General features: G+C 33.8%; 3 protein-coding genes across 3 annotated transcripts; 2 read left to right on the top strand and 1 right to left on the bottom strand.

Annotated features, from left to right (window-relative positions):
* Window positions 1–1,089: 1,089 nt before the first annotated feature.
* LOC148232155 (transcription factor BTF3 homolog 4-like) lies at window positions 1,090–1,877 on the bottom strand. The gene has a single exon (XM_088192967.1). It carries the CDS (start codon window positions 1,815–1,817, stop codon window positions 1,311–1,313), a length of 507 nt encoding a protein of 168 aa, XP_088049093.1. The 5' UTR covers window positions 1,818–1,877; the 3' UTR covers window positions 1,090–1,310.
* Window positions 1,878–3,412: 1,535 nt separating this feature from the next.
* Tspo (Translocator protein) lies at window positions 3,413–4,827 on the top strand. Its single transcript, XM_088192966.1, has 3 exons — window positions 3,413–3,811; window positions 4,320–4,414; window positions 4,488–4,827. Exons 1-3 carry the CDS (start codon window positions 3,571–3,573, stop codon window positions 4,677–4,679), a joined length of 528 nt encoding a protein of 175 aa, XP_088049092.1. The 5' UTR covers window positions 3,413–3,570; the 3' UTR covers window positions 4,680–4,827.
* A 1,833-nt stretch (window positions 4,828–6,660) lies between these two features.
* On the top strand, window positions 6,661–9,167 carry LOC148232153 (uncharacterized). The gene is made up of 6 exons (XM_088192958.1): window positions 6,661–7,878; window positions 7,953–8,082; window positions 8,152–8,365; window positions 8,433–8,677; window positions 8,748–8,894; window positions 8,964–9,167. Exons 1-6 carry the CDS (start codon window positions 6,791–6,793, stop codon window positions 9,036–9,038), a joined length of 1,899 nt encoding a protein of 632 aa, XP_088049084.1. The 5' UTR covers window positions 6,661–6,790; the 3' UTR covers window positions 9,039–9,167.
* Window positions 9,168–9,345: the final 178 nt, after the last annotated feature.

Below are 9,345 nucleotides of genomic sequence, written 5' to 3'. Positions count from 1 at the left end.
GTGACAACAATCACAGGGGCGTTGATTTAACTGTGCGAGCCTACTGTCCCATATATGGTACGACTGATTCCCAGCAACCCTTACATAATTTATTTTTATCCGTGTTTTTTAGATGACACTCGAGACCTTCCTAATTCCATAAATAATAAAACAATTACAAAAGTCTGACAAAATTAGTTTCAGATTCAATTATTTATGTGGAGCCAGTATTTTTTTTCAATACAGATCGAAGGTAGTATGGAGCTATTCTGTTTAATATTTTATGCGTTAATTTAAAATATTTTCAAGCCATTTACGATTTGTTAGACAATTCATGTAGTTACAAATACCAATGTAAGTTAGTTACTCGAAGACATACTAGGTAGATCATTCTAAATACAAAATAAGTTCTTGAGGTTGACACTTGAATTTATCTTGATGAAATGCTAATCAGTATTTTTTGTGTATCAATGAAACACATTATTCTAGACGAATAATGATTTCTTTTCAAATTTATTCTTAAAAAATACTTATTACCCTGCAATTTTGGCACATACGGGTAAGCAATTAATTTTAATAAATCGCTCACTTTGTAAGTTTTGCTTATCTCAACAAGTGACTAGTCAGAAATAGTTTTAAATAAAGTCGATGATTGTTTGGATAGAGAAGAAACAGAAGTGGATCTGGAAGACTCGATTTTTTGTTGTTTTGACAATTACAAACAATAAATTGTCAACAGTAGGTTTAGAGTAGTTAATTAGATTTTATCATCTCGAAATATTGGTGGCAATATAATGCATATATGATCAACTAGTGATTGAAAATATATCACATATTAGACATTTATCTACTACATGATTTGAAACCCAACTGTTTAAACTTCGCACAGTACGTGATTATGTTAATGCATTTGTTCATTATCGTCGGGACTTAAAAATAACATAATTGATTAAAATAAAGGAAATCATCAAGATACCTGAAGAATATGGTGTATTTACTAACATTTGTACCCAGTTATCTGCAGTCAATGCGGCTGGGAAGCTTAGTCGGTCCGGAACAAAGGAGAACAAAGGACTGACGGAGAGAAGGCGACGGACTAAAACAAACGAGTCGTTAAATAATTAATTTTTATTTAGTTATACATATAGTTCCCTAGAGATGCATAACAAACACATCGACGCATATTTATACTTCACTTTTAAGAATTTGTTCAATGTAAGATTAAAAGGATAATATGCAGAATATATTCGACGCAGAGATGAGTTTGTCCGTTTGTTGTTTTAAAAGTCGAAGCTTACGCAGCGTATTTACAAAAAGGAGCGCGGGGGAGCTCATTCGGACTTGACCTCGGTCTTGGCCACCTCGCGCTTGGCGGCCTCGTCGAAGTCTCCGGCGAGGGCGGGAACTTCGTCGTAGTCGTCGGGGGCGCCGGGTCCGGGTCCGGGGGCGCTGCGACCGGCCTGGTGAGCGTGGCGAGGCGCGGCGGCCGCCAGCCGCTTTAGCTGACCGATGCCGTCGGGGCTGAGCTGAGCGAGCATGCCCGGAAGCATGTCGGCCACCTGCCGCGTCTCGCCGTGCCCGGTGATCACGAACGTGTTGGCCGCCAGCGAGGCCTTCGCCTTCGGATTGTTGAAGTGGATCACTGTGCCGTCGTCCTTCATCATGTTCACCTCCTCGATGCCGGGGATCGGGTTGAGCGACAGCTTCTTTAGAGAAGACTCGAGCTTCTTGTCGTCGGTGGCGGCGGTCGCGTGCACCACCTTCTTCTTGCGGCGGGGGGTGCCTTTGCCGCCGATGCGCACCTGCGATTGCAGCTTCTTCAGTTTGTCCGTGTTCATGGCGAAGCCGGGAGTAGCCGAGGACGACAGGTTAGCGGCGCACGTGCACTCGACGAGATGGCCGAGCCGACGGTCTCAACGCGACGCTTTGCGACCATGCGCGCCGCGCGCCGCGCGCCGCTTCGATTCATAAACAAGAAATTGCATAATCTACATATTTTATTATCAAATACTTTAAATGGTACTACAACCTATCATCATGACGCTACAGCTACAGTCAATGAATTATTTTCCCTTTCGCTCGGTTCGTACAATCGACAATTATATAATAATATTTACTTGTTTTTAACTTTGCTACAATTTTTTATTTGATTGCAGTATTTAATGTGTAAATTATTTCATTTTGACTGTTTTCTCAAATAATATTGGTGAATTTCGTTATTAGGGCTCCTTACGTTCCTTACATGTTCCCTCATTACGGGATTATACTTTGCCAGCAGTTCGACTATCTTTAAAAAATGACATTATCAGATAATCTTCGTAACGCAATATTTTAGGTTTAGTGAAACTAAACGATTGCAATAATTTTTTTAATTACGTTTCTCCAGTGTTTTATATTTTCGTTCATTCGTTTTTAAAACGCACTGTCAACGGTCGTACATCATTATTTAAAAAAAAAGTTTTTCCACTTAGTATTAATTATTAAGTATTCCTTGGATGTTTTGTAAGTATTTAATTTATGATGTATCTTTTTACAATCATTCATTCCTTTAGTTGTTTTGCGTCGATATTTAAAAAATATATTGCTTAAAAATTAAACGCCACATGACGCGCACTTTTACCATGACATGGCTCCAAGCTAGAGCCAACGCTTGCATTTTTTTAAAGTTTTAGAGAAGTTTAAAGCAAGACTTCAAATCGGAACTAAACAACCAAAAAATCGTTATTTTTCTCGGAACGAAAACCGGAGTTAAACCGGAAAAATATCGGTTTATCTTGATTCACTAAATGTTCAAATAAAGTGATCAGAAATGTTAGTCTGAAGTGCGGGACGCTAATGGAAGCAAAAAAGATGGATCTCAGCATTTTTATTTGTTTTTGTTGTTACGTGTTTATAAAATAAACAAAAATCATTAAAAAATACTTGCTCGAAAAATTATTAAAAAGCAAATAAAAACACGCTACTTGCTAATTACTATGGAGCAACATAGCGTAACGCTCAAAAACCACCTTTGTTGTATCTTACCGAGTTATTTGAAAAAATTAAATAGTAATTAATCGGAATTGGATCGAAAACCGAGAAAAACATTCTTTTTTCTGGAACGAAAGCCGGAAAAAAATTGATAATATTTTTAATTGAATTGAAATGAAGACCGAAATGAAAATTTAAAATATTAAAAGAAGACTTTTTTTGTTTAGTTCATACTATTTTGATTTATATGCTTGTTGCGCTAAATTTCTTGAATTAATTCTTAAGTTTAGTTAGTTTAAAGTCATAAATTATTATATTATTACTTCATTAGTAAGCAATCAAGAAAATAAGTATGTTTTTAAGCATTATCACTATTAATTTATTATTTATAATAGATTTTAGTAAAATGATTTTAATTTTATTAGAATCTAGAAGTTTCGTCAATTTACATGCTCAAATCCAAGGGCAATTGATGGCCAAAATATGTACTTAAGAAAAGCAAATGTTTAATGACACTTGTGAAGTAATTCGCGATTAACGCTGTTAAAGCGTATTATATAATTTGTTTCGATCGGTCCTTGAAGAAAATACAAGTCACTTTCTTTGTTTCGTTTGATCGTCATGTCCAGCTATTTACCAGCTATTGCAGCGTCCATTCTGCCCAATTTGGGAGGATTGGCCGGCGGAATTATTACCAGCTCTCAGGTTAAGTCTAGAAACGGATCCATTCCATGGTTCGAGACACTGAAGCGTCCCTCTTGGCGTCCCCCGAACTGGGCTTTTGGACCGGTATGGACTAGTCTTTATACCGGGATGGGATACGCCTCTTATCTGGTGTACAGAGATGGTGGTGGTTTTACAGGTAAAACTATAAAGTAAAAGTTTTCCTTCTATTTAAATAAATTTTAATACTAACTTTTAAAGACCAACCAAACATTCAGTTTTTAATATATAAATCAAAACTTAACTAAACAACCGTCAATTGTTCAAGAAGCTCACAATTGAATTTATTTGGCAGAAAATAATAATAAATTGTCGCATAAATTTAACATTTGGTCAAAAATTCACTTCCAAATGCAATTCAACACTGTTACTTCACTGTGATGGGTTGTGTGGTACATACTTGTAATGAAAGATTTATTATTAAAGCCTTGGACTAAAACTGAAAGACAATTATAGGTTATGTTTCGGTTTCAGGCGAAAATTAAAATAGTTTTGGTTGATCTAAAAATCTTTACAAAACAATATCTTTGTACAATAAAACATGCCCTCTTCAATAATTTAAAAGATAAAAATCGAATTTTCTATATAAGTATTTTTTTTTTCATATTCATGTCAATTTTATTCTGATAACTTTTTTCAATTTAAAGGTGATAACCGGTTGCCATTAATCGCTTTCGGAACACAACTGGCTTTGAATTGGGCTTGGACTCCAATATTCTTTGGTGCTCACAGTTTAAAATGGGTAAATTACGTTGTTGCAGCAAGTTGTTACTTTATCTAAGCAAGTTAAATTACTTATGCATTTTATTTTTCAGAGTTTGGTCGAAATCACCGCTCTGTATGGCAACGTGGTCGTTTGCGGTGCGCTTTTCTACAAAGTCAATCCAATAGCTGGATATTTGTTCATTCCTTATGTAGCTTGGATGACTATAGCCACTGCTCTTAATTATTGCATCTGGCGTGATAATCCTGAAGGCGAACCCAAAATTAAAGAAATTAAGGACTAATTATATGGATAAAATTTAGAGCACAGATGTACATGTATTCTATATTCCACGCGCTTTGTTACTTATCATATATGTTTATACCGTGTTTATATTCTTAATATATTTTATTACATTGTAAAAAAATAAATACTGTATTTTAATACACAAATGTTTATCAATCTTCTATATCTAGTTTCATGAGGAATATTTATAGTGAGTACTATGGCGATCCCGAGACGACCGTCCGGGATGCAGCATACGCGAAAGTAAACTCCCGCTGAGCCTTGCACCCGAACTAAGCGGCGTCGTACAATGACCCCGCAGCCGCAAGCAACGCGCGGAGTGGGGATACCTTAGCGCACCCGACCGGGAATATAAGGCGGGGCCAAAAGTGCACATTTATCATTCGACTCTGGACACCCGACTCTACAGCAACTCAACTGGACTACAACTCGCCGCTCAGAACTCATCTTCGCTCAACTTTTGAACTCTGATTCTACACCTCGCCTCCTGTCTGAGCAACCATCTCCAGGACACGCGCTCGAGGATTAACATCGACGACTGTCGAGGGATCACCGTCAAAACGCGTCAAGAACTTTCTGGAAGATTTCGCAAGGGCCACTTTGTACAGTTCGCTGTACAAACGTCCTATCACAGATCGTCAACCGGACTGCCGATAACTACAATATAGAAGCGTAACCCCGCGACCGCTTCAGTACAAATATAATACTTTTAATCATATTCAAAGAAATAAACAGATTTAAAAAAATAAGAACAATCAATGATTATTGTTACATTTTATTTAAAAATGTATATGTATGTATATTTTATTTACTTAAATTTGAAATATGTTAACCAACTAATTTTTCAATCAGGTTCATAGGTGTTAACGAAATATGTAATCATAATTTATTTTATATTGAGAGTAAATTTGTATATAGCATGTAAAATTCAACGTTATTTTTCTCATGTACCATAATTTATTATGCAAATTTTAAATTTAGATTATATTTTATATGTGTAATCAATTTTAATCGTTCGATCGCTAACAACTTTTATGTACATGCTAATAATATGAAATACAATATCTGTGCGCAAAGATATGTATATGTCAAAGTTATTGTAAACCATTTTATACGTTTCATGCGAGTAGTTTTGAAAAAAATAATTTTCGCATTAATGAAGTGTGAGATTTATCTATAAGTGAGTATATTGTAGAGCTTCGTGGTCTTTTTGTTGAGATAAGAGACATATTTGTTAAGCAGGATAATGGCTTCTGGTTTTTATTCGCGCATTTCACAAATTGCTCAATGGAAACAAGCGGTTTTAAAATTTTTGGCCATAGTGTAATATTTACAGTTTTGAGGGTCGCTCGAGGGTTTATTCCTAAAGCGCCTTTACATAAATACCACTTTATAATGGTATTTATGTAAAGGCAAATCCTGAAGGATCCCCTTCAGGATTGTAGTGAACTTTTAAGGATACTAATAATAATGGTGAACAGAACATTGAACAAGTGAAGAGGGGGGCAGGTTGTTACACAGAGAGGAAAGAATAGCATAGAAACAGGCAAAATATACTGAAAAAAAATATTAAACAAATACAACTTCATAAAACTAAGTCTTGTGATTTTAAAACGCACAATTGTTTTTAATGCATACTAGTATGCTTAAAATATTTTAGTTTAACAGTACAGTTTTTTTTATTTATTATCAGAATTTATTGTAATGTACTTATTCAAGTCCGTTTTATATAATTTAAATGCAGATACCTCTTTTGCGCTAAGTAGGACAGTAAAATGACAAATTCCATCGTTACTAAATTAATTTCCGAAGTAGTTAAAAATTTAATAATAATATATTAATCAGCAGAATATAAAAATGCTACTTAAATATATAAATAATATTTTAATGTATTTAAAATTCACAATATAATATATTTAAGTGTAATAATTAAAATATTTTTTTATTTATGGGCAAAACTTTTGGTTTTATGTTCTCTCGTTTTGAACGAAGCAGACTGCTGTCAACATAACCTCTCTGCCATGCTTGCGGTCGCGCGTTCATATTACTGTCACTGACATTAGTTTTGTCTTAAATTTTCGCACGACCAGTTATAAAATTAAAATAGTGATGGATTACGAAGTTGGGAGTATCGCGGATTTGGTTTCGGGCCAACGTACGCCCAACCGTCGTCCAGTTGTCTGTCGTGTCACTACTCCTCGCAAGCAGCCTCCTCAAACGCCTCTCACTCCAACAGACAGTCCTTTGGTAAGAGTCAGAGCTCCAAAAATTGCATTCACCCCTGAATTTAGAGGTAAACGACAATATAACGGTCATAATGGCAATGAATTCGACTCTCCAAAAAGTGAACCTCGACGCAGGCGATCCAATTTAGCCAATAACTTTCGCTCGTACTCCCAAAACGAACGCGTTAACCAGGAAAATAAATCAAATAATTTTGAATTTAAAAGAGACGTGTCAAAGAAAAATAAAAAATCTAAGAACAACAGAGAAGATAGTAACAACGATGATAAAGATAGCGGAATTACAGACAGTGGGAGTAATGATATGAATGATGAGATTCCAAATGAAAATGTGATGCAGAAGAAGAAAAAGAACAAGCGAAAGATTGAAGATACTGATGCTGTTGACGAACCTGCAGTAGTCACTAAAAAGAAACGTAAAGATAGTCAGATGCAAGTTGACACTGCTGAAGAAGCTGCAGTAGTTAGTATAAACAAACGTAAAGATAGTCTGAAAAAAGATGTTTCTGAAAAGAAATCTAAAAAAAATAAGCATAGGAAAGTTTCAGAAAGTGATAATTATGAAGCTGTTGATAATAATGATGATGAGAATTTGAAGAAGAAGAAAAAAGATAAAAAGAAAAATGACATTCAATCTGACGATGCTTTGGAAAAGACTATAGAGAAGAAAAAGAAAAAGTTGCAATCGAAGACTGTGCCGAAAGATGAAGAACAACTTCAAGATAAAGAAAATGCTGTAGAAGAAGCCATAAATGATGATGAAGGATTGACTGATTTTCAAAAAGCGGCCCGACGACGAGTCAGTTTGAAGTTAAAGAGAGATTTAAAATTTGAGCCGGATGAATTAAGTAAAACTATATTTATCGGAAACGTCCCTCTCTCGGTTGTTAAGTCAAAATTTAAGAAGACTTTTAAAAATATATTTTCTAAATATGGCGTTATAGAAACTATACGGTTAGTTCAATTGATATTTGAGTTCATTTATGTAATTTTTGGTTATATTATATTAATTAATTATTTTATTTTAGTGTCCGAAATATACCTGTAGATGATATTAAAACTAATCCTAAAGTTGCTCTCATTGAAAAGAAGTTTCACAGTGATCGTACAACTGCTACTGTTTATATCAAGTTTCAAGACATGTTTTCAGTTGAAAAAGTAATATTAAATAAATATATGTAATAAATAATTATGCTTTATAATAATTAATATTTTGTTAAATTTTAGTCATTAGCTGAAAATAATACTATATTAGAAGGAAACCATATTCGAGTAGATTCTTGCGATAGAAGTAAAACGCAAGGAGATAGCCGCAAGACTTTATTCTTAGGAAATTTACCGTTTAGCATTGAAGAAGAAATATTAAGGCAAATTTTTGAAAAATGTGGCGTTATTAAATCAATAAGAATTGTCCGAGATCGTAAAACTCAAATTGGAAAAGGTTACAAAAAGAAACATTAAATAAAATACTAATTGATGTATGGATTATATTATATTTTATATTTTAGGATTCGGTTTTATAAATTTTGAAAAAGCTGATGGTGTAGAGCTGGCTCTTATGATGTCTGAAGAAGATCTGAAGATAAACGGAAAAGCCATCAGGGTCCATAGATACAATTTGTCACATAATAGTGCTCCTCCGCCAAGTAACGTTAGAAACTTCCAAGGAAACAATACGAGTAAACCTGCGAATAGAAAATATGACTCTTCGAAATACAAGATGAATCCGATGAATAAGAAAAGGGACGAATTTGTAAGTATCTGATAAAGTATGTAAACATTTTGTCAGTATTTGGTATTTTATATTAAATAATAATTTATAGGGAAATAAAATCAGAAAAAATAATGAAGTTAGAGAGAAGCGAAGATTTTTGAATGAATCAAGGAGTAATGATGCTGGTGTAGATGAGAGTAAATCTAAAAATAATAATAGTGGTAATTATGCAGGATTGGTAGCCAAGAAAAAGAAGGTAAATATGCTTATTTATAATACTATATATTATAAATATAATATATTAATGTAACAATTTTAATTCTAGAAAACAAAGCCAGATAAAGGAATAATGAAGAAGAAAAGGATTAGTAAAATTCTCACGCATAAGAAGACAGAATAAATATATTTTAAAGATTTAATATGCACTCGTTATACATTGCAATAATGTATACATTTTATTAGTTTTACACTCTTATTTTTCTATGTATTAAAGTTTTTATATTAATTTTAATATACATTATGAATCTTTTATTTCTCCTATTTTCATTTAATGTTAAATTCTCTATTTTTGCCTCTTTTTTATATATTATATCGGGGTAAACTATTAGCTCACAATTCTCTTAATTTAAATAAATAAATATCTATTTCCATTATAATTTCACTGGTTACGATGTTAAAATTAAAACTTCAAAAGGCAGTTACAGAAA

The sequence above is a fragment of the Plectrocnemia conspersa genome, unplaced genomic scaffold (genome assembly GCF_051122295.1).
Source record: "Plectrocnemia conspersa isolate PC_06_02 unplaced genomic scaffold, ASM5112229v1 ptg000009l, whole genome shotgun sequence".
Taxonomy (NCBI): domain Eukaryota; kingdom Metazoa; phylum Arthropoda; class Insecta; order Trichoptera; family Polycentropodidae; genus Plectrocnemia; species Plectrocnemia conspersa.
Note: the sequence above shows the minus strand (reverse complement) of the source record. Positions and strands in the feature narration are given on the sequence as shown.

What these genes read in the sequence shown, in the direction of transcription:
- LOC148232155 (XM_088192967.1), bottom strand. Translation starts at nt 1,817, where the DNA reads ATGAACACGGACAAACTGAAGAAGCTGCAATCGCAGGTGCGCATCGGC.
- Tspo (XM_088192966.1), top strand. Translation starts at nt 3,571, where the DNA reads ATGTCCAGCTATTTACCAGCTATTGCAGCGTCCATTCTGCCCAATTTG. An exon ending in AGATGGTGGTGGTTTTACAG is followed by an intron (nt 3,812 to 4,319) that starts GTAAAACTATAA and finishes TTCAATTTAAAG; the next exon opens with GTGATAACCGGTTGCCATTA. An exon ending in GTGCTCACAGTTTAAAATGG is followed by an intron (nt 4,415 to 4,487) that starts GTAAATTACGTT and finishes TTTATTTTTCAG; the next exon opens with AGTTTGGTCGAAATCACCGC.
- LOC148232153 (XM_088192958.1), top strand. Translation starts at nt 6,791, where the DNA reads ATGGATTACGAAGTTGGGAGTATCGCGGATTTGGTTTCGGGCCAACGT. An exon ending in GGCGTTATAGAAACTATACG is followed by an intron (nt 7,879 to 7,952) that starts GTTAGTTCAATT and finishes ATTTTATTTTAG; the next exon opens with TGTCCGAAATATACCTGTAG. An exon ending in ACATGTTTTCAGTTGAAAAA is followed by an intron (nt 8,083 to 8,151) that starts GTAATATTAAAT and finishes GTTAAATTTTAG; the next exon opens with TCATTAGCTGAAAATAATAC.